Below are 23,534 nucleotides of genomic sequence, written 5' to 3' on the forward strand. Positions count from 1 at the left end.
TTTATGCAACTGTAACTAGCAACCTTTAACAGTTCAAAAAGGTTTAATTTTACCCTGTATATTGCAATCTACAAGCTCAGCTTGTTGTACAACGTGCCTTAGTGCAAAAATGCAGTTGCCTACACCAACAATGAAACATACATAACTTGTACAACAACATCTGTCCCCAAGCCGTTTTTGATCGACGACAAAGGATTACGTATTATATTACCCCTAGTTCTAAAGACTTCAATATGGTAGACAAAGAGAATCAGCCAATTATTGCAAGCAAGGTTCAGGCTTGGATAAAAAGCATTCTGATGCGAGGTTCTCATTTCATGATTTCAGCCATTAACTGCCTTTGCCTGTATATTGCAATCTACATAAACACAGTAAGCTTATTGTAAAAACTTTTCTTCGACTAACTTTGTAAAACCAGCTGTGCAGCCCATTCGTTGAGCGCATACAAGCACGTTTGGAGAGTAGGAATCAGCTAAGCGTGCGAACACATTCTATTATCTTCGCTATGTAAAGCAACCACAAGACTGCGGCCCAGTTTTTCGTTAATGGTTGACTTGCTGCTTTTGCCGATTCAGCATTAGCTAGGTAAAATTTTACGTCGAGCAATACACAGAGGTATTATTCGTATTTGTAAGTTAAAAACTTCAAGTTAGGTTAATGCAGTGTTTCTTTTAACTTTTTTTTACTTCAGGGCGCACCTGCAGACCTCTTAATATATGGCGGTATAGCGGATAGCGAAAGAAGCACGATTATTTTCAGTGAGACTTGGACTAACAACAACTCATAATTTATTTTTATATAGTTTTAATAAACAATAATGTGCAGAATACAGTTAGGCTTTGGTGTTTGATTTGCATCAAACGTAATATAACCACCACGGGTTTATAAATTACTTGAAAGGGCCATTAATAAAAAGTTGAAAAACCCTGAAGCAGTGTTTCTTAATTTATTTCACCTCACGGCGCTCTTAAAAACCTATAAAACTTGTTGGCGTGTCTTGCAAAAATTTATTGCCCGAAATTTATACCGATTTCTATTGGAGTATATGACATTATATGCCTCATATTTTTATTAATGTTAGTAGGCCTGCAACTATGCTTCATAAGCTAAGCAGAAAGAGAAAGAACAAATGTGATTGTTTTAAATTTTCCACTACATACTGGTTATAAGAATCGCTGAGGCAGTGTATGGTTGTAATTGCTAAAAACATGACAAACATACAAGCAAAGCAGTAAATTAGTGCAATACTTTCAATCCCGATCGTTAATTAGCACCAAATGTACATGGTAATAAGAACATAGGTGCGATACAACACAAGAGGTTTATTACGCAAAACTTAGTCAGGAGACATGTGTCACTATTCAATGATAAACGTTATATTGTTAAAGCGTCAAATCACTTGGAAGCATGTTGCTATTCGAAGAATATAACAGGGGTACTTAGCTGGAGTCCGTGGCAAAATTATGAAAAAGTGGAAAAACATAAAACTATATATTTTAGAGACCTTTTCGTTATGGACTCCATTCATTCCAGGTCGACTCTGCTCACTAATAACGGCCAACATTACATTTCAGTAAATCACTTAAAGATGAAGGGAAGGGTAGTAAAGGTGTTTTTGTCGATTAATTGCCGATTGCCGTTTTGATGGGGGCCATGAAGGCCTTTAGAAAATGAACTGAATTTCGCAAAACCAAAGAGTTTATATCTCGAAATGGATTTATACTTCACTTTTAAGATCTTTTAATTGTGTCTGACCTGAATGGTAGTTTTGTTAAAGTATTCTGCTGTCAATTCACACCAGCGTAAAGCACCTACCGGAGTCGCACTCGGTTATTTTAAACCGACTCCGCAGCCCTGGCATGTTTCAGGCGACACTCGAAGTTACTTCGTTGGTTTCGCGATAATCACAAGGTTTTGACCAAAGTATGACCCAAGCACCAAACGTCCATCTCTAAGTTCATGAAGATGGGACGAAGCTGCAGGAAGACTTGTTCCTTTAGGATCGTGCAAAGCTCGAAGTACGTCGCCGTTCGCGTCCAACTCTATTGCGATGTTGTGGGTAGCTTCGTGCGTCCACATCAAGAACCTAAATTTCCAAAGGTTTTGTTACCATGGACAAAGTTTAAATAAAAGAAAAAAGCACAGCTCAAATATTTCGTTAAAGTCATGTAAAAACAAAAAAGTAGAAAAACGTAACAAAATCGATTACATAAGACCCCAATCTCAAGTTGGAACAAAGTGTTTGGTGACCTCCTAGGGCAGGGATGACCAACCTTTTAGCTGAAAAGGCCGCATTGCCACTCATAAATTTCGATGGGCCGCAAAACCTATTAAATTGAAGAGGTGACGTGATAAGTTACGCCATATCGTGACGTCATAAAACAACTTAACTTATAAACATCCGCTCTTCGAGAGTGAACTCGTGTGCAAATGTGCACGTAAAAAAATACTGCGCGCTATTGTTTTAAAAAAGGTTACCGGAAGTGAAAGTAAGTGGCGGGCCGCACGTGAACAGCAGGCGGGCCGCAATGCGGGTTGGACATCCCTGCCCTAGGATAATGAGACGTGGATAAATATGCCTGGATTTTAAGGAGGAGCCAGATTTTTATTTAATTAATAAATCGTTTGGACGTAATGAGTGAAAGTTTACTTTTGGTAGATATATTTTTAAAACAACCCTGGCATGAACCTTCTCTGAATTTATCATATTTTAGAAGCGTTTCAATTCGTGATAGCTATAACAATTACATTCGTATTTTAACGAGGCTTGCTGTAACTTACTGTCAAGGTTTTACAACATATCACTCCTAAACCTTACAAAATTCGATCTAGAAGACTTGTTTTATACATAAAATTAAAAAGTTTTGGCAGTATAAATGTCATACATTATCCAGTATTGGTGGTCGACCATTCCCGCAAGCGTTTGACGAAGAGGTGCGATTCTCCAGAACCAATGAGCCAAGGTTGGAGATGGAACAAAACCTCCAGCAACCCAATACGTTCCTCTCCCGCTAGCACGAATGTTGTCCGGTAAAACTGAAAAAACAAAACATTTATTAAAGATATAAGCTTAGGCCAGATTAAGGGGGAAAGTTTGTTTTGTGCTTATAGTACACATTATGAAAATGATTACCGAAATCAGTTGGTATGTTTGTGTGTTGTGTGTGTTTGTTGTATGTGCTTGTGTTTTTTTCGTGCTTGGTTGTGTTGCATTTATAGTTGTACCAGCGTTGTTTTGTCTGTGTTGTCTGTTGTTTTGTTGTTGTGCGTATATGTCTGTGGGTGTTTCGTGTTTGTGGGGTTGTATTGTGTGTTTGTGTGTGTGTTTGTGTGTGTGTTTGTGTGTGTGTTTCTGTTTGTGTTTGTATTTCTGTTTATGTTTGTTTATTCATGTGTGTTCTGTATATAAGTGTTTGTGTGTAGGTTTTTGTATGTTTGTGTGTTTGCGTATTTTGTTATTGTTTGTGTTTGTAGCTGTTGTATGTGTTCGTGTCAGTGTGCGTTTCTGGGCATTTCTGTATCTTACTTGGAAGCATAATCGTTTTCAAAAGCTTCCAGGTCTTGGTGTCGAACATCTTGACTTGATAAAAAAGGGTCTCGACCACGAAGATTGTTTTTTCGTCTGCGGAGAGTTGAACTCCGTTTGCGCTGCAAAGACCAGTTACCAACACTTCAAGCTTCTTGCTGGCGAAAGTGTAGCGAATCAAACGTCCGCTGCATTCGCCTAAAACGTGTAAAAACATATTATATCAAAATAACATAACAACACAAATATCCAAAATTGGTTGTTAGCTTGAGAATTATTGTCAAAGCCAAAAAAGGTCGAGTAGATCGACATCATCTTGATTTAGACTTTTCGATACAAGCTTGTATTATTTTCAATTAATGTCGTTGTTATATTGGGTTGTTATATTTTTGGAATTTCTGAAAAAAATTAAAAAATGGAGCTTTTTTGATGATATAGGCCAGGGGTGTCCAACATGTGGCACGCGACCTAATAAAAAATGGCACGCAAGCCCCCAAGAAATACAGCCAATTGTCAAAAAAGCTGAATTTGTTATACAACCAATTGTCATTGCTTATTCCCAACACAAAACAATCCCGGCAATTACGACAACAAACAATTACTTCTGATATTATAACACTATACTGATTTTATTTTTTGTATAAAAGCGCTTTTAATATTAGTAAAAAATAGTTGCTAAGCTTTGGCACGGGAAGAAGTTATAAGATAAAAATTGGCACGTCGGCATGTTTGAGTTGGACACTCGGTGAAAACGGCTTACTGTGTCTTATTAACCGATAACATTAAAACAGATTTATTTCTTCAGTTTTCCTAAGTTTGTGTAAACATTTCGTCAGATTTGTTCCCTTTACAAATACTCACGCTGTTCGTAAAGTCTGTTTAAGTTTTCATCGATTTAAAAAAAAACTATTTAAATATTCTGGAAACTAGTATTTGTGAATTATGTCAAAAGCCAAAGTTTATAGCACCAAATTAGATGGAGATTGACCTCAATTTGAAGTTTATTGATATACGTTTATGTTACTAGATTGTTCAAGTTTTTAGATTTAGAGTTAGCTAAAAAAATTATTTTATATATTTTTTCAAATCAAAAATTTAAGCAGAGCCATTTGGCCAAGTTTTGAATACTTCTATGTATGGCTACGTTTTTCGCTCACTGAATGAATTAAACACTAACCTTCGATAATCCCGTAATGCATTAGGTCGATGGGATACTTTGCTGAAATATCGCTGATATAAGCAACTTTTCCATCTTTAGTAATATCGAGGTCGTCGGGCATTTTCATTGCTGGTTCTGTTTGGCTTGGCGTCACAAGAAATGTGATTTTGCGTGAATCAAGGTTCATCGAATAAAACCCGTAGATAGCGTCGACCACAAATAGAGTTCGTCCGCGTAAACGAAGCCCTAAGAATTCAGATTATCACCATTACTGAAAACTTATTCATAGGTCTAAGTAAGGATGTCTATGTTACTCGTCCGATACTAGGATGGTATCGGTAGTCGTCCGATATTATGATGATATCGGTACTCGTCCGATATTAGGGTGATATTGGTTTCAGCTCTATTCCAAGTTAAAGTATAAATTCCAGCAATGATTTGCCATAAAAGGCAATTACCTCGAAAGGTATTTCTTTTTAAATAGTCGGTTTCCACTGATGGTAATTAAACTTATTTACGTTAAAGCAATTTTTGACCTGAAGACATGACAAAATTATATTTGTTTTACTTGTTTTAGCATATTAACGACATCATTTGGTATCGATTCGGTTCGCGATATATTTGTCAAAAATATCGGTTATCGGCATCCCTACTTTTGTTATTTATTTACAAAAATCCATTAATCTTTGATTAAGCAAGCAACAATATTTTCCCGGTTTGTGTTAAACTTAAAACTTCAGTAAAATTTGCAAAATATTTTTAATGTTTCCTCACCTAATGGTCTTCCATGTTTCATTGTTTCAGTGTTTTTTTCCTGATTTGGGAAAACTCCATCGATGATTGTTTCTATTTGTGTGTTTTCGCCGTTCAACCTCGACTTGGTCATTTTCACCACTCTTCCATCGTTGAGTCCCGAGTAGAGGTTTCCTTGCTCGTCCTCAGCGAAACATTCAGGTCCGTCCAACTCGATTCTTAAAACAGAAACATGTTTTGTTAATTAACGGTATGTTTATGCCATAAAACCACACAAGATCACGAACTCATAACTTATATGAAATCATATGACATAATATGATTGTAACAAATTTAATTATTGTAACCCTTTTGTACAGAACTAACGTGTTAGGCCACGGTACTGTCGTTAAGATCGGCCACCCGCCGACTTGGTGTTCCTAGGGAATAGGACATTGTGTGAATTTCGTAGCCTTAGTTTTCTCAGCGCTGCGTGATATCTTTGTGTGAGATTTCGTTTTGTCTAGCGTCTCCACTCGTCGGGTGGATACCGAGAACCGAGAGAAGTGTGATTGGGTTTACCTTATACTGATTGTCGTTTTGTCCAATAAACGTCTTGCTCGAGAAAGTAAAGTCATTCCTATCCTTAGCAGATACTTTGGGGATTGTGTCCCGATCTAATGTGCGACAACGAAATCATATGAAATCATATGAAATCATATCAATGCATAGTGCATTTATACTACAATGATTAATTTTTACACTACAAATGATTAATTTATGAAAATGGAAAAGCCTTTAAATTAGAAATGGAATTTTCTTTATAGTTTAACGTTAATTATAAATGATTGAATTGGGACGGATATGACTGAAACTTGACTTTCTGTTGGTTAAAAATGACTTTACTGGGACGTAAGTTATTTTAAAATCGCTTGTTTGCATCACTGCTCCTTCATGCACATCCGATTTTTTTTATCCTTAAAATGTCGTATTTATACCATTGTGCGGTCGCTACAAAGTATTACTACACTCTAGTAAACTTGAGTGAAAATTTTCTTTATAGAAGTTTCACGAGAAAAACAACAGTGATTCATAAACTGTGGACTTTGAGAGATTGTTAAATGTGCTGAGTTAGGCTACATTTTGTTATTTACCATTTTATTATATTTGTATTAAAAAAAGACGTGCGTCCAAAGCTTGCAGTGCAAGCATGTAAACGTGAACGCAGACTGTCCGTTAAAAAACTGATACAGAGTTTAACGTGTTGAAACGGCGAGTTTTTAAGCAGTTCCCGCCTCTGCATATTTTTGCTGCTTTACGGTCACGGTCTGCTGATTAAGGTACATCCGCAAAAGGATTATCGAGTTAAAGAGACTGGATTAAAGATAAGCCCAAATAAGTCCAACTCATCACTGTAAGCTTGACTATAATACCAAGTCCGACTACGCTACCATTAAGCTACAAACGTGCAAAGCGCAGCGATGTAATAATTCAATATTTATATAAATACTTACTTTATTCCCTTTGCCAGTTTATCATTCACTGCAAATATCCCAGAAAGGGGCGTGATGTCCACATTTTTGCTTCTTGCAACTATTGGCGAATTGAAGTAAAAATAAACGGGTAATATGAGCAGAAGTAGGGCTACAGCTTTCAAAGTTAGACTGAAGTACCCGGTGGAATTAACAGGATCATTTTTAGGCAAAGATTTCACAGGTTTCTTATCTTGACGTTTTCTTTGCCTTACATCCATTTTATGCAACTAAACCTGCAAAACAAACCAAATATTTAGCTGAGCAATGCTGGTAAATGGTAAACCAAAATGCCGTTTTGGCCACAAATATTTTTGTCTTAACATGTTATTAAATGAATAACTATGGTTTCAACAGTAAAGGAAATTTACAATGCTGATTAAATTGCTTTATTGTCATTCTGCATAAACCTAGCATTGGAGCCATTGACTTTCTACCATTCAGAGTATTTGTTGGCTTAATGTTAGGTCAGCGTTAGCTGTAGGGTAGGTAAAAGGCAAACATAATCTCAAAGATCACACAGAAGTAGCCTACGTAGCATTTTGAACAATTCGAATATTTCAAGTTTAAAATGAATAAAGAAATATTTGTAACGGTCACAAAATGTTACCTACTTCTGCATGGGCTTTGATATTCTTACTACGTCTAACTTCAACCTTCAACCGTTACTCCAAACGGAAAACTAATTATAATACCATGTTGGCGACCATACCTTATCATAAAGTTGTTCTACGCTTTTTCTGTCTGAGAAAGGGCGTCTCTCGCTAATACGTTAATGTTTAACAAGCGATTGCGCCGATTCAGCAGCGGTTTGGTGACCTTGATTGCAAGACTTATTTGACCTTGACTGCTAGACTTTGCAGCTTGCAGAAAAAGGCACTCGAAAGAGGAAGGCCATAAAATTTATTTAAAGATGACGCCATGACTCAAGTTACGTTAAAAGTTGAATATAAACTTGACGTTTTAAATATTCGTTTATTAACAAAAGCTAGATTACAAAGATGTTACCCAAAAAGCACATTTATTTTGTTTAAGTTGCCAAAACTGCCTTAGGGCTAACGCACAATACAAACATAACAGATTCGTGCATACAGCTAACTTTTTGTAGTTTGAATAGTTAAAACAGCAGAAATTAAAACTTTAAGGTACACGAATGACAACAACGAGGGGAAAATGGTGTAAGTGTCAAGTGTAACTAATCATTAGGTACCAACGGAAAACGTGATAAGATAAAAAATAAAGCGTGAAAGGTGTGGTGCAAAAGTGGAAAAGCAATATAACGTGAGTGAGAAAGAAAGAGTGAAAATAACAACAAGAGTACAAACGACACATATCAAATAAACAATACCAACCGCAAACAATAACATAATCGGTGCAACATTACCACTGTTTTTTTCACTTTATTACTGTATTAATAATTGACCAAAACAAGGGTGGTCTACTCAATTCCTAACCATTATATCGTAGCCAGCCCCTTCATTCAGAAACCTGTGCCGTTTTATTGGTTTTAAAGTCAAATTGTGATTTATTTGACAAGCCTGGTCGACCGGTCGTGTGTGGTCTTAATCCGACGATCATTTACCAATCTTAGATCGTGTCAACGCTAGTCCTTTTTGCAGCGCATTTCAGCGATAATCAGATAATCGTTGACCTTGTGCTCCCTGAATTGAGACACTTATAATGTCTTCAGATTGTAATTAGTCGTAGTAAGAAATTTCAAAGCCCATACATAAGTAGGATGCATTTTGTGAACGTTTTGAATAAATCTTATTAAGGATGGAGGTTGTAGAAATGAATATCTAAGTCAATGCAGATGTAAAGGTAACATTTTGAACGTTTCGAATAACTACTTTGAAATAAGCTATTGCTGCCAGGCATAATGACCGAGTGCTGCTCATCCAGCACCAACGCTAGTAAAAGTACTTTTCTGTACCTCAAGTGTTGATGAAGGAAACCAATTACCACAAGCGAGGTTTTCTTGAGTCGTGGAACATCCATTCACGCGCCAGCACGATGAACGTAAAAACTGACGTTCTAATGCCGGTAAGCTAACGCGCGCTCTTACACCAATGAGCGTTGGTGCGAGTTTTTAATCGCACAAATTGTTGTTGTCGATTTATCCTGATGAAGACGTTCTGTATAGGACGTCGATTGTTTATAATAAAACTGCTGGATGAGCAACACTAGACTTGACAGTTACGTTTGTAGAAAGCGACGCTTGTGTGTTTATGTTTGTGATTATAGCGACATAGCGTGTTAAATATTGGACTTCGATACTCTTTTCCATGTTGGGTCGGTCTGTCAAATCTAGCCGGCGATTCACTCAGCTAATCTCCAACGCAGTCGCTCTTTTGCTATAAAGTTTAACTCGGCTGCTAGAAAAACGAAAACTAGACAAAAATATGAACGCCATATCTGCGAGACGTGTTTACTGCGCTGTAAGTTGTTTATGTGAAGCGGAGTTTGCTAATTTCTTTGAGTAAGCGTGCTGACAATATGCAGTTTGAATGTAGCGACAGTCTGTTTTAGTGAAGTTCAGATAGCACATGGTGGTCATGGGACTCATTTCCCCTGTTAAAATATACAAGTTTGACCAGCGCAACAACCTCGTAAACCACACTACGCAACGCTTGGAAGTTAACCGGTTTACCTGTAAATGGGTTCTTAAACTATTTTTAACGCCGACCCTTGAAAAAATATGTTTACTTTGCGTGGAAACTGATCGGCATAAAATTGTCCAGAAATGACGTCATAAACAAGGGACCTATAAACCTGTTTTCGGTTCAACAAATGTGAAAATGAAATAAAGTCCTAACGCATTCAAAGAGAAGCCGGCCAAGCGTTTTATCTTTGAAAACAGTAGGCCTATTCATTTAAAAAAAATAATCTATTTTAAACTAAGATTAACTAAAAAGCCTTTTTAGACCTCCTAAAATAAGTCCACATAACCCAGTTTAAGAGCACCTGACCTAGGAATACATTATTTTTTATACAGTGGGAGGTAAAAACTTGTTTTTTAGTCAGCCAAGTTATAAAATTACCACTGTTCTAGAGGCCTTAAAATAATACCAGGCAAATAGAAAATACATTGCTATAACTTTAAACAAGGGAATATTTTAAACGGATAAACGAAAACATTGGAGGATAGAGTTTACGTCAAATGTCCAACAAAATATAAACACCCCATCCAGGAGATCGCGAGCAAAACATGTTTAGCTTTTGTTTCTCTAAATTACTTCTGCTGTTGTAAAAGCAAAAGTCACAGGTCTTTGCAAAAACACTCATTCGCTTCCTAGAGATTACATTTCGAATGAAAAACGGCTATCGTAAAATTCATTTTAGGGAAAATTAGTAATTCCTGACACAAGTTACCTTTATTTCATTCTTTTGCTAACGCCTTAGCTAAAAAAAGCTTCAAGAAGTCTACATTTTGACAAAAACAGGGAGAGCAATATTTCGACTCATAAAAAATACGCCCCCAAGATTTAATCCCTCCTAGATTTCCACTGCTTAAAGTACAATATAGAAATCACTCCGCATCAAAATATAAAGCCACACGACATTGCAAAAATACCCACTTTGCTTCAAAAAGCGAATCGCATTGCGAACAATAATTTGGCTCACACATAAAACGTGAAAAGCAATTTAACTAAACCAGGGTTACCACAGTTTTATGAAAAAAAGGCATGCAAAGACTTTTCAAAGAAGAGCTTTTAAAGACCTAAGGTAGATCTCAACGTTCTTTAATATAATCCAAACACAAAAATAAATGCTATGTTGTGCGCAATAAAAATAGTACTAACGCACTTTCTTAACACATAACTTGAACAAAAATAAATTCTTAGACTATTCAAAGATTTTTGGGAAAACATGGGGTTTTTCAAAGTTTTTCAATAAGCAAATCATTTAAAAAACTCTGCAATAATTTGCGGCGACTCTATTTAATGCCTTATAGTCAAAATAGTTAAACATTGTTTTTTCTTAACGCACCTTTCTTAACACATATGGTTTGAGCTAAGCATAAAATAAATTCAAATACTATTTAAAGACTTTTAAAAAACATAGGATTTTTTAAAGACTTTTCAATACACAAATTAATTTCAAAGCCTTTAAAGACCTTTCAAAGAAAATTTATAGCATATAGATTTTTACAACGTAAAAAATCCAAAGACAGTTAAAGACTTTCAAAGGTTCAAATACTCTATGGCAACCCTGTTTACTCTATAAAATTGGCAGCGATGGAAGCACAAGTTTCACAGCACCGTAGCAATGGACATAGAAGACGAATATGAGCCCAGAGCCAATCTCCCATCGCTCAGCTCAATAACTTGCGAGAGAGCATAGATCAAGTTCGCTCCAGGATCTTGAAGAACTCGTAAAACTTCACCGTCGTCGTTCACCTCTACTGCCACCGCGTGGTCGGGACGCACGAAATTATGAATAAATCTGCAATATCGAAAATCAGATAAAAAAACAGAAAAAAATCAGAGATATCGGCCGAAAATCAGAAATTATCAAAAATTTGAAATTACACAAAAAATCAGAAATTTGTCAAAATTAAGACCCGTTTTTATTATTTATTAACGTTATGTGATGGTTGCAACGCGACAGAGTGCACTTACGTCATCATGTTGTCGTGTGACGTCATCCCAGCTAGTATCTGACGCAATGTGGGCAGCTGGTTTATGACCCTGGTGACCTTGGAGGGTACGTTGGCACCGGCGACCCAATAAGTACCGCGTGACGTCATGCGTAGGTTGTCCGGCATCACTGGAAAGTACAAGGTTATTGTGAAAAAATATTTACTAAAAATAATATTATCATATATGTTTATATGTTCAACTTTTAGTACTTCATATAAAAACAACAATTTTAAGTCGTTTTTACGGACCCATATAAATGTTTGAATGAATAAAATATAATTACTTCAAGCTCGTAAATAACTAATTGTATTAAGGTTATTACGTGAGAAGATTCCTAAATAAAGCAAAAATATTTTAATTTATCGTTAATCCATTCAACTTAGAGGGCCACATAAAAAAAAAGATTTCGAGTATTTTTACTTGGGTTTTGTTTCAAATTTAACCAAAAAATTATATTTCTCGAAACAATCCACATTTGGAATTAATAATTCGTCCCTGATTAAACAGGGAAACATGACATTCGAATTAATCTTAATTTATTTAAATAGTTTTCAATAGTTTCAACGTACACATCCCAGATAAAAAATCATTTCTGATAAAAATGGATTAAACAACAACGATTTTTATTTAAAAAATGTTTTTCTTAAAAAAATGTTTTCTGAAAAACAACTGTGTCTAAAATGTGTCGAACACTTTTTGTAAAACGAACAACTTTCCATTTCAGCCAGATATGTCCGATAATATCGGATGGTGCCGATACCTAATGCCGAATAATGCCAGTATCGGTTTCCGTCCGATATTATCGGGCGGTATCGTTGCCGATCCGATACCAAATTAAAATAGAAATTTTTAGCAGTGACTTGCGATTTAAAGCGGCGTTAACAACTGGAAGTAACTAAACTTTTTAGCGCCAAAACGAATTGCGCCTTATAAGGTGGGAAAAATATCTAATAAACGCTTCAATTTTTTCTATTTTGCTGTGAGGAGAACCTATTTATACATATAACGAGTAATCTTGAACACAAAAACTAAAAGCGCAAGAAAATATTCCATTAAAGCTTTATTTTTCGAACAACAACAAGAAGCGAGTTCCGGTAAAATCTATATTAGATCATCAAACTTTTACCCAAAATAATGGGGCGCGGAATAAAATGTCAGGTATCATACACCCTTAAGCCAAACCCGTGTTACCTGGGAGGTGAACAGTCCTCTTTACTTTCCACGTTTTTGTGTCGAAGTACTTGACCCTCAGCTTAGTGGTTTCTGGTACAAGAAGTGTCAGTTGGTCCCTGGACAACTGGACTCCGTTGGCGAAACATAATCCATCCACCACTGTACGTAAGCGCTTGCTCGAGAAGTTGTATTCGAACAAGCGTCCGTCGCATTTTCCTAAACGTGAATGAATGTCGAAACGCTACATACTTCTGTACGGGCTTTGATATACGTCTTACTACGGTTTTTAAAGGATATGCTTAAACATGTCAAAAAACATTTCTGACTTATAAACGACTTGGAATGACATTCTTATTTCGTGTAAACGCCAAAATCCTTAAATATGTTTTCTTAAATACATTTTTGGATTTTTATGTTGAGAAACTTTTATTTTCATAAAATATGTAAAAATGTAATAAGAATATCAAAGCCCATACAGAAGTAGGTATCATTTTGGACGTTTCGAATAACTCTTTATTGATTTTCAACATAGTGAAAGGGCACCAACATTTAGAATAAGTGCCTTCACACTTTGTTGAAAATGAATAAAGAGTTATTCGAAACGTCCAAAATGATACCTACTTCTGTATGGGCTTTGATATTCTTATTACGTCTTACTACAACCTCCAACCATTATGCTCCAATGTAAAAATGCATATATTATGTTAACGGTACTAAACCAAGTAAACATATAATGCTTCAAGCTAGTTTTATAAATGATTATTTAGTTAAAATTTTCCAAAACGTTTGGGTTCGTCAAATGTTTAACAAGCGTAGAAAACTTTATTAAAGAAATATGCCGCAGAGCGAAACGTTAAGCCCTGGGCGGTAGTTTGTTAAACCATGCATTGATTCGTAAACCTTTTATGGCGAACTTGTGAAAACTATTCATTATAACAGTTTTTTTTCACCCCTAGCATCTATCTCCAGAATTCATTCACCCTTGTCTCATGTTATGATAAAACTATTTCGTCTAGATATAACAGTACAAAATTACTTGGGGTTGTTTCGCAAGCTATCATTCATTTCTAACGGTTCACCCTTATTCACCCCTTTTGATTGGTTAACCCCTGCAAAAAATTTATTCACCCTGGGGTAAACCATTCACCTGTTTAAAAAATGCATTGGAAGATACGAACGACAATCCGATAAATCATTACCTTCAAGGAAAATGTATCCCAGCTTTGTAATGGCGTGTGTAGCTGAGCTATCTGTGAAGTAAGCAGTTCTACCATCTGCTGTGATGTCCACGTCGTTAGGAAACACCATCCTAGGCTTCGTATCGTCTGGCTTCACTAGAAACTCAACTTTCCCGCTTTCCAAGTTCACAGAGTAGAAACCGTACATTGCGTCAACCATGTAAAGTACCCCGTCTCTGATGCGAAAACCTGCATAAAAACAAATTTGTAATCTCGTTACTAACTGTTATGATAAAAAGTTAATAATCCTTTATTCAGACAAATCCCAGAAAGTTTCAAGCGATTTTTCTAAGCATTAATCCTCACGCTTCCAACAGCCGTATCTCGACACCAACCGTTGTGACTCTAACCCCTCTTGCGTACGAAAATTAGTCACGTGACGATATTTGACATATTACGTAAAACACACAAAAATAAATATCCTGATATACCCCTTTCAACAACAAAAAACACACTACATAAAATTACAAAACTGTCTTGTAAAACGCATAATTGAATTTCGTAAAAATATTGTTAATTAAAAAAGTTGATATATTTTAAATAAATTGCATTTTGTAGGCCACGGGGGTTGTTAAACTTTTTTAACTCAGATCCCTAAAAAAGTTTGGTTTGCGGGACCAGGGTCGTCATACAATTTTTAGAGATGACGTCACAAATTGACGTCATTAAACAAGTAGTGTAAGGAAACCTAGTATTTACAGCAAATGTGAAACTGAACTCAAGTCTTATACTAAGAAGGCACAACAACGTTTTTCAATTGAACCATTTCATTTTTCAAACCATACACCTATATTACATTTAAGCATCGATGGAACCCCTAAAAGTTGTTCCCGGAGCCAAGTTTAAGAACCCTTGATTTAGGGAGTCTGATTAAGTACAGCGTCAATCTGTGGGCACATACAAAAAGTAATATAAATTAAACGGCACCATTAAAATCGCAAAATGTACGTAAAAACGCGAAACAAGTCTTAACATTTCTTGGCTTGTTTGTAATAGCTTTAAGATCGTATGCAAAAAGGTGATTAGCTTGCATAGGAAAAAGCCCACAAGGGTTTAATATTTCTCCTGCGTATTACTACAGCCTCCAGCCATTGTACAACACAGCGGATTGTTGAACGTTGGTTAAGGGGGATATGAGCCATCGCTTACTCATAACCTTAACAAACGCTTGTGCCGACGAAAGGTTTTTCACTTACATTAGCCCGATGTCCATCAATTGTGCCTTCCCCTGCCTATATTTGCACAGCAGCAGTCGGCTAAAAATCGCGACAAGCCGCCAAGGTTTACGCCAACTCGACAAACAAGCTTTGAATTGACTGTAGGCTGTAAATCAAAGTCTGCCAGCAGCTTCAAAATGTACGACTTAAGCACGATAGCCGTAAATTATCAGCACCACCAGCAATTCGCCTAGTAACGTTCGCAATTTCTTGCTAAGCTGAAACAATTTAGCATTTAAGGAAATATTCTTGCTTTTAAATCCGTTTTTCAAAAACGTTGTATAATTTTCCCTACCTTATTTTTCAACTTATTTTTTTGCATTTTTGTACATGTTTGTTTTTTGAAACTAAAGATTCCTACTTTATACGACAAAACATATATTTCTGTTTCGAATTCTATGAATTACCAAAGTTGTAATGTTTTCATAAGATTAGTCTTAAAATACCCAAACATTTGCCCGTGGTGGCAATTAGCTAGAGGGAATCACACTGGTCACGGTATAGCTACAGTATTAATTGGTTCATGCGAACTGATTTTGGGAATTTTGTTTTGCTAACCGCTAAATAACAATGTAAAACTTCCATCGGCATTTACTGGTAAAGGCCTATGTCGTGCACGTTGTTTTTCCGTGAACCTTTACAGGATTGTTTTAATTTCTTGGAACAAATCCTAAATTTTGTTGCTTATGTACAATCCAGACTACAGCCAATAGATCGAAATTAGAACAAAATCAACGTGGAATAAAGCACAGTTTGGAATAGGACCAAAATACGACTAATAGTTGAGAGTGGTAACAACGATTTTTAATGTAAATGTAATTTAGTGTTTTAAACCTCGTATAGCTTACAAGTCTCAAAACTGGCACAGGAAAATATGATTAATTACTTTGAATAACTTCCGTCCATTCGCTACTAAACGAAGCATTCCACTCCAAGTAAAGGAAGGGTAAGTGCAATTAATCATCGCTGAAATCGTGCGTATTCACAATTCAAAAAACCCGCTATATATTTATAGTGTATTACTCAGCAATCCAATACCCGATTGAGTGGGAGCATTACCTGTTGCGTAACGTATGGGAAAAGCGCTTTGCTGTTTGAAATTCGCACAACCTATTAACGCCTGTGCTTGTATAAACGTTTGCTGGCAGAAATAACATCAGTAAAAGGTCCTTTTGTGCTTATCGTGTCGTTTGTATAAAACGGAGGTTCCAACCTACACCGGGTTAAGTTGGCCGACACGCAGCATATTTTCTTTATGACGATATAATACAGTTAAAATGTTAAAAAAAAAAAAAAATGTTGTGGGGTGCAATTTCAAACAGAATTTTGATGAAAAATTAAATGAACAGGAAATTTTAGGGAGTATTTAATTATCTATGCTTCAAGTTTGACACAAAATGGTCAGGCATTTACAGTTACCCGGCCCTTTATGAAAAGCTTGGCGACCCGTGGAAAACTATTTATAGTGCCAGTAACCCAAATAAATGCGACCTGAAAACGTTGTAGTAAAACACAATAAATTGCTTCGGAAGTACATATACTAAAATTGGAACGATACAGAGAAGACAAAATGATACCTACTTGTGTATGGGCTTTGATATTCTTATTAACACGAAGGTTGTGCTGCACATTCAGCAGTAGTTAATGTTTAATTTGTGGAACCACTTTTTCAAATTCGCACAAGGCGCTAAAAGTTGCGGTGATATAAGTTAAAATTTTGCAAACGTTCAATTTTCCCGTCGTGAAAATATTCACGCAATATAACCGCACAGAAATAGCTCGAAAATTTTCAAACAGAGCACGAATTAATTTGCATATATTTAAATTAGGTAGGCAGAACTTTCAATTCGGGAGATAAAATCAGAACTGTTTAATTACATAATGGCCCCACGTTGCTATATTGGGAAATTCATTTTGCTTTTATTAATATGATTTAAGGTCACCAAAAAGTCGGGGCATTCCACATTCTAAGTATAGTGGGTAGTTTTGTTTTAAGTCTTAAATATCTGCGATATAAACATTTTTACTTGAGCACATAGGCTAAAACAGTCTAAATTATTAACTGTTTTACTTAAAAATTAAGAAACACCAATTTCTCCTTATTTATTGATAAAAAATACCAAAAAATCGTTATGGCATTTCTTTTCGGTCTTATTACAAAATATATTTTGATTGAAGTTGGGCATATACAGGCAAACTATGATCAAACTTCCTATTTACTTCGTTTTATGGGATTCAGTATGAATGTTTTTCTAGGGAATTCCCACATACTAGCAGCGTTGCAAGTATATGAAATATTTTTTTTTTAATATCCCTCCAAAAAGAAATAAAGCAAGATAAAATAAACTGGCCAAAACTGGCAAACCAAACTTGTTCAAGAAATCTAAAAATACGCGTAGTTAGCCGAAAAAACAACCAACACAACATTTTTCATACCTAGTGGTCTTGCGTGGTCCAAATCCTCGCTTGTCTTTCTCACATCGGGGAAAACCCCGGCGGTTATGGCCTCTACCTTTCCGGCGCCGATGGTTCCGTCGTCTCCCCTGGCCACCTTAACAATCCTCCCGTCCAATAAGCCAGTGTAGAGGTTTCCCTTACCATCCTCCTCAATACATTCGGCGCCAACTAGGCCAGGGATTCTAAAAAATGAAATCCATTATAGCAGAGGTTTGAAAGAAATCTTTTTAAGTTGCAGCAACAACTTGGAATTAATGTAAAATCTAATAATTGAGGGAGTGAGATTGTTCACAGATGACGTTACGAAGTAATATAACCGTGACGTCATAAAAAGTTACCATAAGAACACAGTTTGTTTATTTTTAAGTTTTAGGTTGGACAGAAGTTACTTTCAATACAAAAGCTACATTACAAAGATGTTATCGTAATAAGAATATCAAAGCCCATACAGAAGTAGGTATCATCTAAAATGAAAGATTTACTCGAAACGTTCAAAATGCTTTCTACTTCTGTAAGGTCTTTGATATCCTTATTACGTCTTACTACAACCTCCAGCAGACAATATGCAACAAGGATGTTATCGATTCGCACAAACCGAAAGCGCCTTTTATTTTAGGAGGTGTGATGAAACGTTTCGAGTAAAAACAAATGTATCCCAACGTGGTAAGGCATACAAGAAACGTAAATCCAATTTGGAGGCCATGGCAATTGAAAATGGCGAAAATTGTTTGGACGTCCAATAAAGCATATACTACTACTCTGCTATTCATACGTTGCACGTTTACAGTACAAGTGTAAATCTCAGTATTGGATCCAATGATTTCGGTATGTCTTTATATCGTTGGTCAAAAACGACTGTTCAACTGCTAGATCACGTTTTTAAACAGGTAGTATATGAATGATTAGGTTTAATTGTGGTATAAACATACGTCCAAATATGGTTTCCATAACAAATGCCTAACCAACAGAACAATAAAATCCTTTGAACAATAAATCCTTGGAGAGTTGGCCCTGAATTTAAATCGCCCTTTGTTTCCAGATTAATAAAACCTATTTTATAAATAGAATAGAAATTCACATATCGTATTACAACACCTATAGGGAGTTGAATTTGAACTAAAATCGCTTATCAAGCTGATTCTAGTTGATTTAAGAGTTGGAACCTAACCAGTATATGCGCTATGCTTGGCGTACAAAATATCCGCTTCGTTGCTCAGACTTAAACAAACATATGCGCTTAACATCATTTCCGGGCTTTTGTATCGTTTCACTATTGTATGGCAGTATAGGTTTTATAACAATTATACGCACAATACGTTCCATAGGCTTAATTCTTTAGGCAGGTTCACACTAGACGTGATGTGTGTTAACGAAAAACGTCGACACTTAAGGCGTAAAAACGTTTTCGGTGGCGGAAAGTTGAAGTATTTTAACTTTGACGCTTCCAGTTAAAGCGAGGAAATTTGTTGCCGTAAAGGCTGGTAACGCGTTATGTGTGAATTAGATGACGCCAGTGGTTGACACCAGACGCAAAACTCGTGCAAAAAAACCTTGAGCTGGAAGCATAAACCTAAATGACTGTTCAATGTTCGTACGAACAAAGTGCAGATAAAAATATCTTTCTTTGCACTTGTTATGTAATGCTGACATTCAGGACGCGCTAATCTTTCAACACACACACATATTTTAGACCTTTGCCTACTGGAAGTCCGTATATACAATGCTCGATTGTGCGTACAGTAAACAAAGGGGTACATGTATTTTCTTGCGCTGACATAGTTCTCAGCTTACATTCCGTTTTAACTTTGTTTATTCCTCAGAGTGAATCACTTCTCAATAAACGTGGCCGTTACCCAAAATATGCGCGAACTTAGATAGATTATAAATATTGGTTAAAACCTGGATAATGTACTAATGCCTATTTTGTAATTGCTTAGATACCGGGTTGGTGACAGAACGGAAATATCCACATTAGGGTTGAAATACAAACAGGATTTCAGCCTTTTAGCATAAACGCTCTATAAAAGTAAGCGCTGGTCTAGCATCCTACCCAGCGTTCAAATAATTAGTAAATCAACGCATATAATTTGGGTTAGGGTGCGGGTTACCGTTTGGGTTTGGGTAGGTAAAGTATTAATTTAACTAATAAATATATTAATACTTGACCCACCCTAATCCAAATAATATGCGTTGATTTAAACATTGTTTCAACGCTGTGGTAGGATTCTAGGCCAGCGCCGTTTTTGCGATGGCCACAAATGTATTCTGCAATTCGCATACTCAGAAACAGAAACACGAATTGTACACCAAACGTCTAGGTTGATATTTACTTACTTTACGCCAGTTGAAAGACCTTTATTGGCTTGAAATTTCCCGGTAAGTAACACGTCAACAACATCATCCACCTCAACAGCGTTAATAGGCGACCTCCAATAAGCAACAGCTAGCAAAAGCGATAAAGCGGCCAAAACTATGCAAGTTACGGCCCAAATGCGACCAAGAACACTCCTAGCATTGTGTTCCGGGCTACCATTCGGTGTCTGTGGTTTTTTAACCTTCGCTAGCTTTCGTCTGCGCACTGTTTTGTTATCCATGTTCGCTGCTGAATGCTGTAGCGCTTAATACCGACTGACAGTATAAGCTTAAGCTATTCTGTGGTTGTATTGCGTGCTACAACGCCCATTAGAGCTGATGGCTAACTGTGTTGACAAGTTAATCATTGCTGACTCCGACCTGCAAGCCAGACCAGAGTGACTAAACCGCAGGGAAAAAGTAAACTTAGCTAATTTGAATGCAGGTTAAGCTGCCTTGTAAATTGTAATGTAGGGCTGGCACAACACAGCGTTCATTGCAGCCACTTGACTTATTCTGACATCACAATCGATAACAAACGCCAGGCGTTCTTCAAATTTTAAAATGAATTACTACTTTGAAACTGAAGGAGGGTATAATTTGATTTAAATCACAGCAGTTATTTATTTGTTTAACGATCGGGTAGCGAGATAGTTTTCTTCGTTTTCTAGAATTTAATGTTGCAATCATTTCAGCAATCACGTAGGCCTAAACTAAAGCTGCAAACATAACTTGACTTGGGCCATTTGAACAACTATCTTAACGTTGGTGCAAAGTATTTAACCAATTTCAAAGAATAAAACAGTTTATTTTTTATCCCGTGACCGGATTATGACAAAATAGTGTACTAGGAGTGCACCAGTAACTAAAATTTACATAAACTTTAATGAATAATTGTTAAAGGCGTCTTTGTCTTACTGTATTTTGCTCATAACTTACAACAGTAGGATGGTTTACATCTTAGAGCGCCTACAAAGAAATACTTCCGCTTTAATCAGTCGAATATTTGAGAAATGTACGAAACGGTTGAAGTACTATTTGTGCAAAAAATGAAGTATTATTAAAACCTACCTTTGTACACGACAGAACGTAATGTGAAATTAATGACATACTATAATTGATGCAATCAAAAAAAGGCATTTCGGTTGAAGAATTTTAAAAAAGACTTTCTAAAGTCCTAAAACTATATTTGACATTACAGTCGCACATTTGTGCAGGACAATGAACGATAAGCCCAGGCTTCTTAAGAATGCTTGTTTTTCGACGTAATTTGTGACGTCACGTACGAAATTTTTTTCGGTGAGAAAGGTATTCTACTTTCACCTCTAGTGTAAATTCAACTTGATTTTCGCGACTGAACTATTTAACAACATTAACTGTAGCCGGTAATCCGAAGGTCTTAACATAGTCGAAGGCGTGTATTAATTTCAGCGAAATTCGTGATTCAGCTGGCGCATGAGATTGTTAAAAGGAAATGACGAACCCATGCGCCATAATATCGTGGGTTTACTTTGCAAGTTTGACGTATCTTGCACTTTAACTAGACCTGGGATTTTCAATCTTTTTTCGAATTACGCACCGGTTTGAAACTTAAATTTTATCACGGACCACCCTTCATAATTGTAGTTCAGTAATGGAAATTTAATATAACTTTAATCCAACGAGAACCTTTAGCTTGTTTTACCGCAACTATTCTGAACTACATTTTAAGATATGGGTACGTCATAAAAAACCTCAAATAATTTCAATATTATATGAGAATACACGAACGCTACATCGACACCTGATAAAGTAATGACGTACAAATCTAATTAAAACACTTTTATGGCTGTAAAAAGATAAACAATTTCTTGACCAAAATGAACATAAACATTCCGATGGAGTTTCTGTTTTTTTGTATTACTACCAACCATAAATACCACCTCGCGTAAATATATGCATTACGTTGGCATTACATATACCAGTGGTTCTTGAACGTATTGACATGGCAGACTCCCTTTTGCCTTTTAAGGAAGAACAATGTAGGAACAATTTTTCAATAAAATATTTTGTTAAATCACCATTCAATATATCCCACAACTCATACAAATATTGTACATGAATTGTAAATTTATTATGAACTTTTAAAAAGGATATGCAACAGCTAATAAAATCTACAACCCGTTTTGCCATCCAACGTAAAGTTTTGTAGTTTAAACAGTAAACTTACATTTGATCGTGAAGGTAAACTTCCTAAAACAAATTACATCAAAATCAGAGATAAATATGCTTTCCAGCTAGAAAAAAAACGCAAAACGAGACTTTCGGTCTAATATCTTAAAAATCATACCCAGTTCAGCTTTGTATACTGAACAAACTTGCTTAGTTGACCGGTAATGACGTCATTTGGTATCGAGTCGTATCGCGATACGAGGGATAAAATGCAAATGGTCGGACACCCTCACAACTGTAATAAACAGACTTGTGATAAGTTTTTAGGCCTGTACAACGCTGTGTGAGAGTAAGCAGGAAAACCGATTAAAATATTTGTGTAGGTACAAGGTATGTCCCATGCTTTTGCACTCATTCGAGCGATAACTCAGGTTTCCGAAAGTTACTTGTTTTCGACGTTCTGTTATGACGTACTTTTTTAACGTCATCTATCAAATTGTGATGTGTTGCGGTAAATAAAATGCTTAACTTTCACCCTTAACAACTTTATAGAACGCAGCAACGTACAGATGCGAGCAATTGTATACAGCGGCAATTAATCGTAGTTTGTTATGTATACTTCTCAATTATTGTAAGTGCCGAGGTAAGCGCTGCAAACAGGACAAATGTGCGTGCTTCTGTAACTGCTGTTTGCCAAAAGACTAATCAAAGCGCACGGCCATCCGAGTATCAGACATAGCCACGAAAAATCATCACGCTTAATCTTGTGTTCAACCCTAGTCAAAATAGTTTGTGTGCATTGGTGGCATGTAGTACGAACTGGTATGTCCTTGTACTCAGTTTCAGTACCTATACTGTGAAGTATGCTGGGCTGGACAGCTCGTACAACAGCTGATGGTTGAGCAGCATGGAGTGTGGATCTGTGGATGTGTTGCTGTCTTGAGCACCCCTCTTTCGCGTCCAGACGGTTTGCAACCGCGTTAAAGCTGTTTGCTGATTCCATGTAAGAGGGAAGTAAGACCGGCTTCGGGACTCCTTGAGTAACGGTTTCAACCGGCATGTTTTCTAGTACCAGTAAGTTGTTAATTCAGCACAAGTTTTCGACTAAAAACAGTTTTTTCTGTTATTAACGATATATATAAACATGCTACAGGCCTTACACCTGGTTTTAAAACGATCTAAAACAACTCTATTTTTTTAATCTTAAAGATCAACAACTGGCAGTGTTGGAACAGGCTTATATTCGAATATAAACAACAAAAATAATAATATTTTTTTTCACCTAAAGATATATGTACTAATAACTTGTTTTTCGTAAACCTGTATTTCTGAACCAAGCTGTCTGCTTCTCTTA

General features: G+C 36.3%; 2 protein-coding genes across 2 annotated transcripts; both read right to left on the reverse strand.

Moving 5' to 3' along the window:
* Positions 1-1,881: 1,881 nt before the first annotated feature.
* Positions 1,882-7,170, reverse strand: LOC146134658 (adipocyte plasma membrane-associated protein-like). Its single transcript, XM_083397868.1, has 6 exons — positions 6,932-7,170; positions 5,460-5,656; positions 4,704-4,931; positions 3,527-3,724; positions 2,886-3,036; positions 1,882-2,086 (listed from the first exon to the last, which is right to left on the reverse strand). Exons 1-6 carry the CDS (start codon positions 7,168-7,170, stop codon positions 1,882-1,884), a joined length of 1,218 nt encoding a protein of 405 aa, XP_083253994.1.
* Positions 7,171-10,508: 3,338 nt separating this feature from the next.
* Positions 10,509-23,240, reverse strand: LOC146134659 (adipocyte plasma membrane-associated protein-like). The gene is made up of 7 exons (XM_083397869.1): positions 23,036-23,240; positions 20,012-20,120; positions 17,657-17,859; positions 13,965-14,192; positions 12,784-12,981; positions 11,572-11,719; positions 10,509-11,395 (listed from the first exon to the last, which is right to left on the reverse strand). Exons 1-7 carry the CDS (start codon positions 23,238-23,240, stop codon positions 11,203-11,205), a joined length of 1,284 nt encoding a protein of 427 aa, XP_083253995.1. The 3' UTR covers positions 10,509-11,202.
* Between the last annotated feature and the right edge of the window lie 294 nt (positions 23,241-23,534).

This window comes from Ascidiella aspersa, chromosome 9 (assembly GCF_963924565.1).
Source record: "Ascidiella aspersa chromosome 9, kaAscAspe10.2, whole genome shotgun sequence".
NCBI lineage: Eukaryota > Metazoa > Chordata > Ascidiacea > Phlebobranchia > Ascidiidae > Ascidiella > Ascidiella aspersa.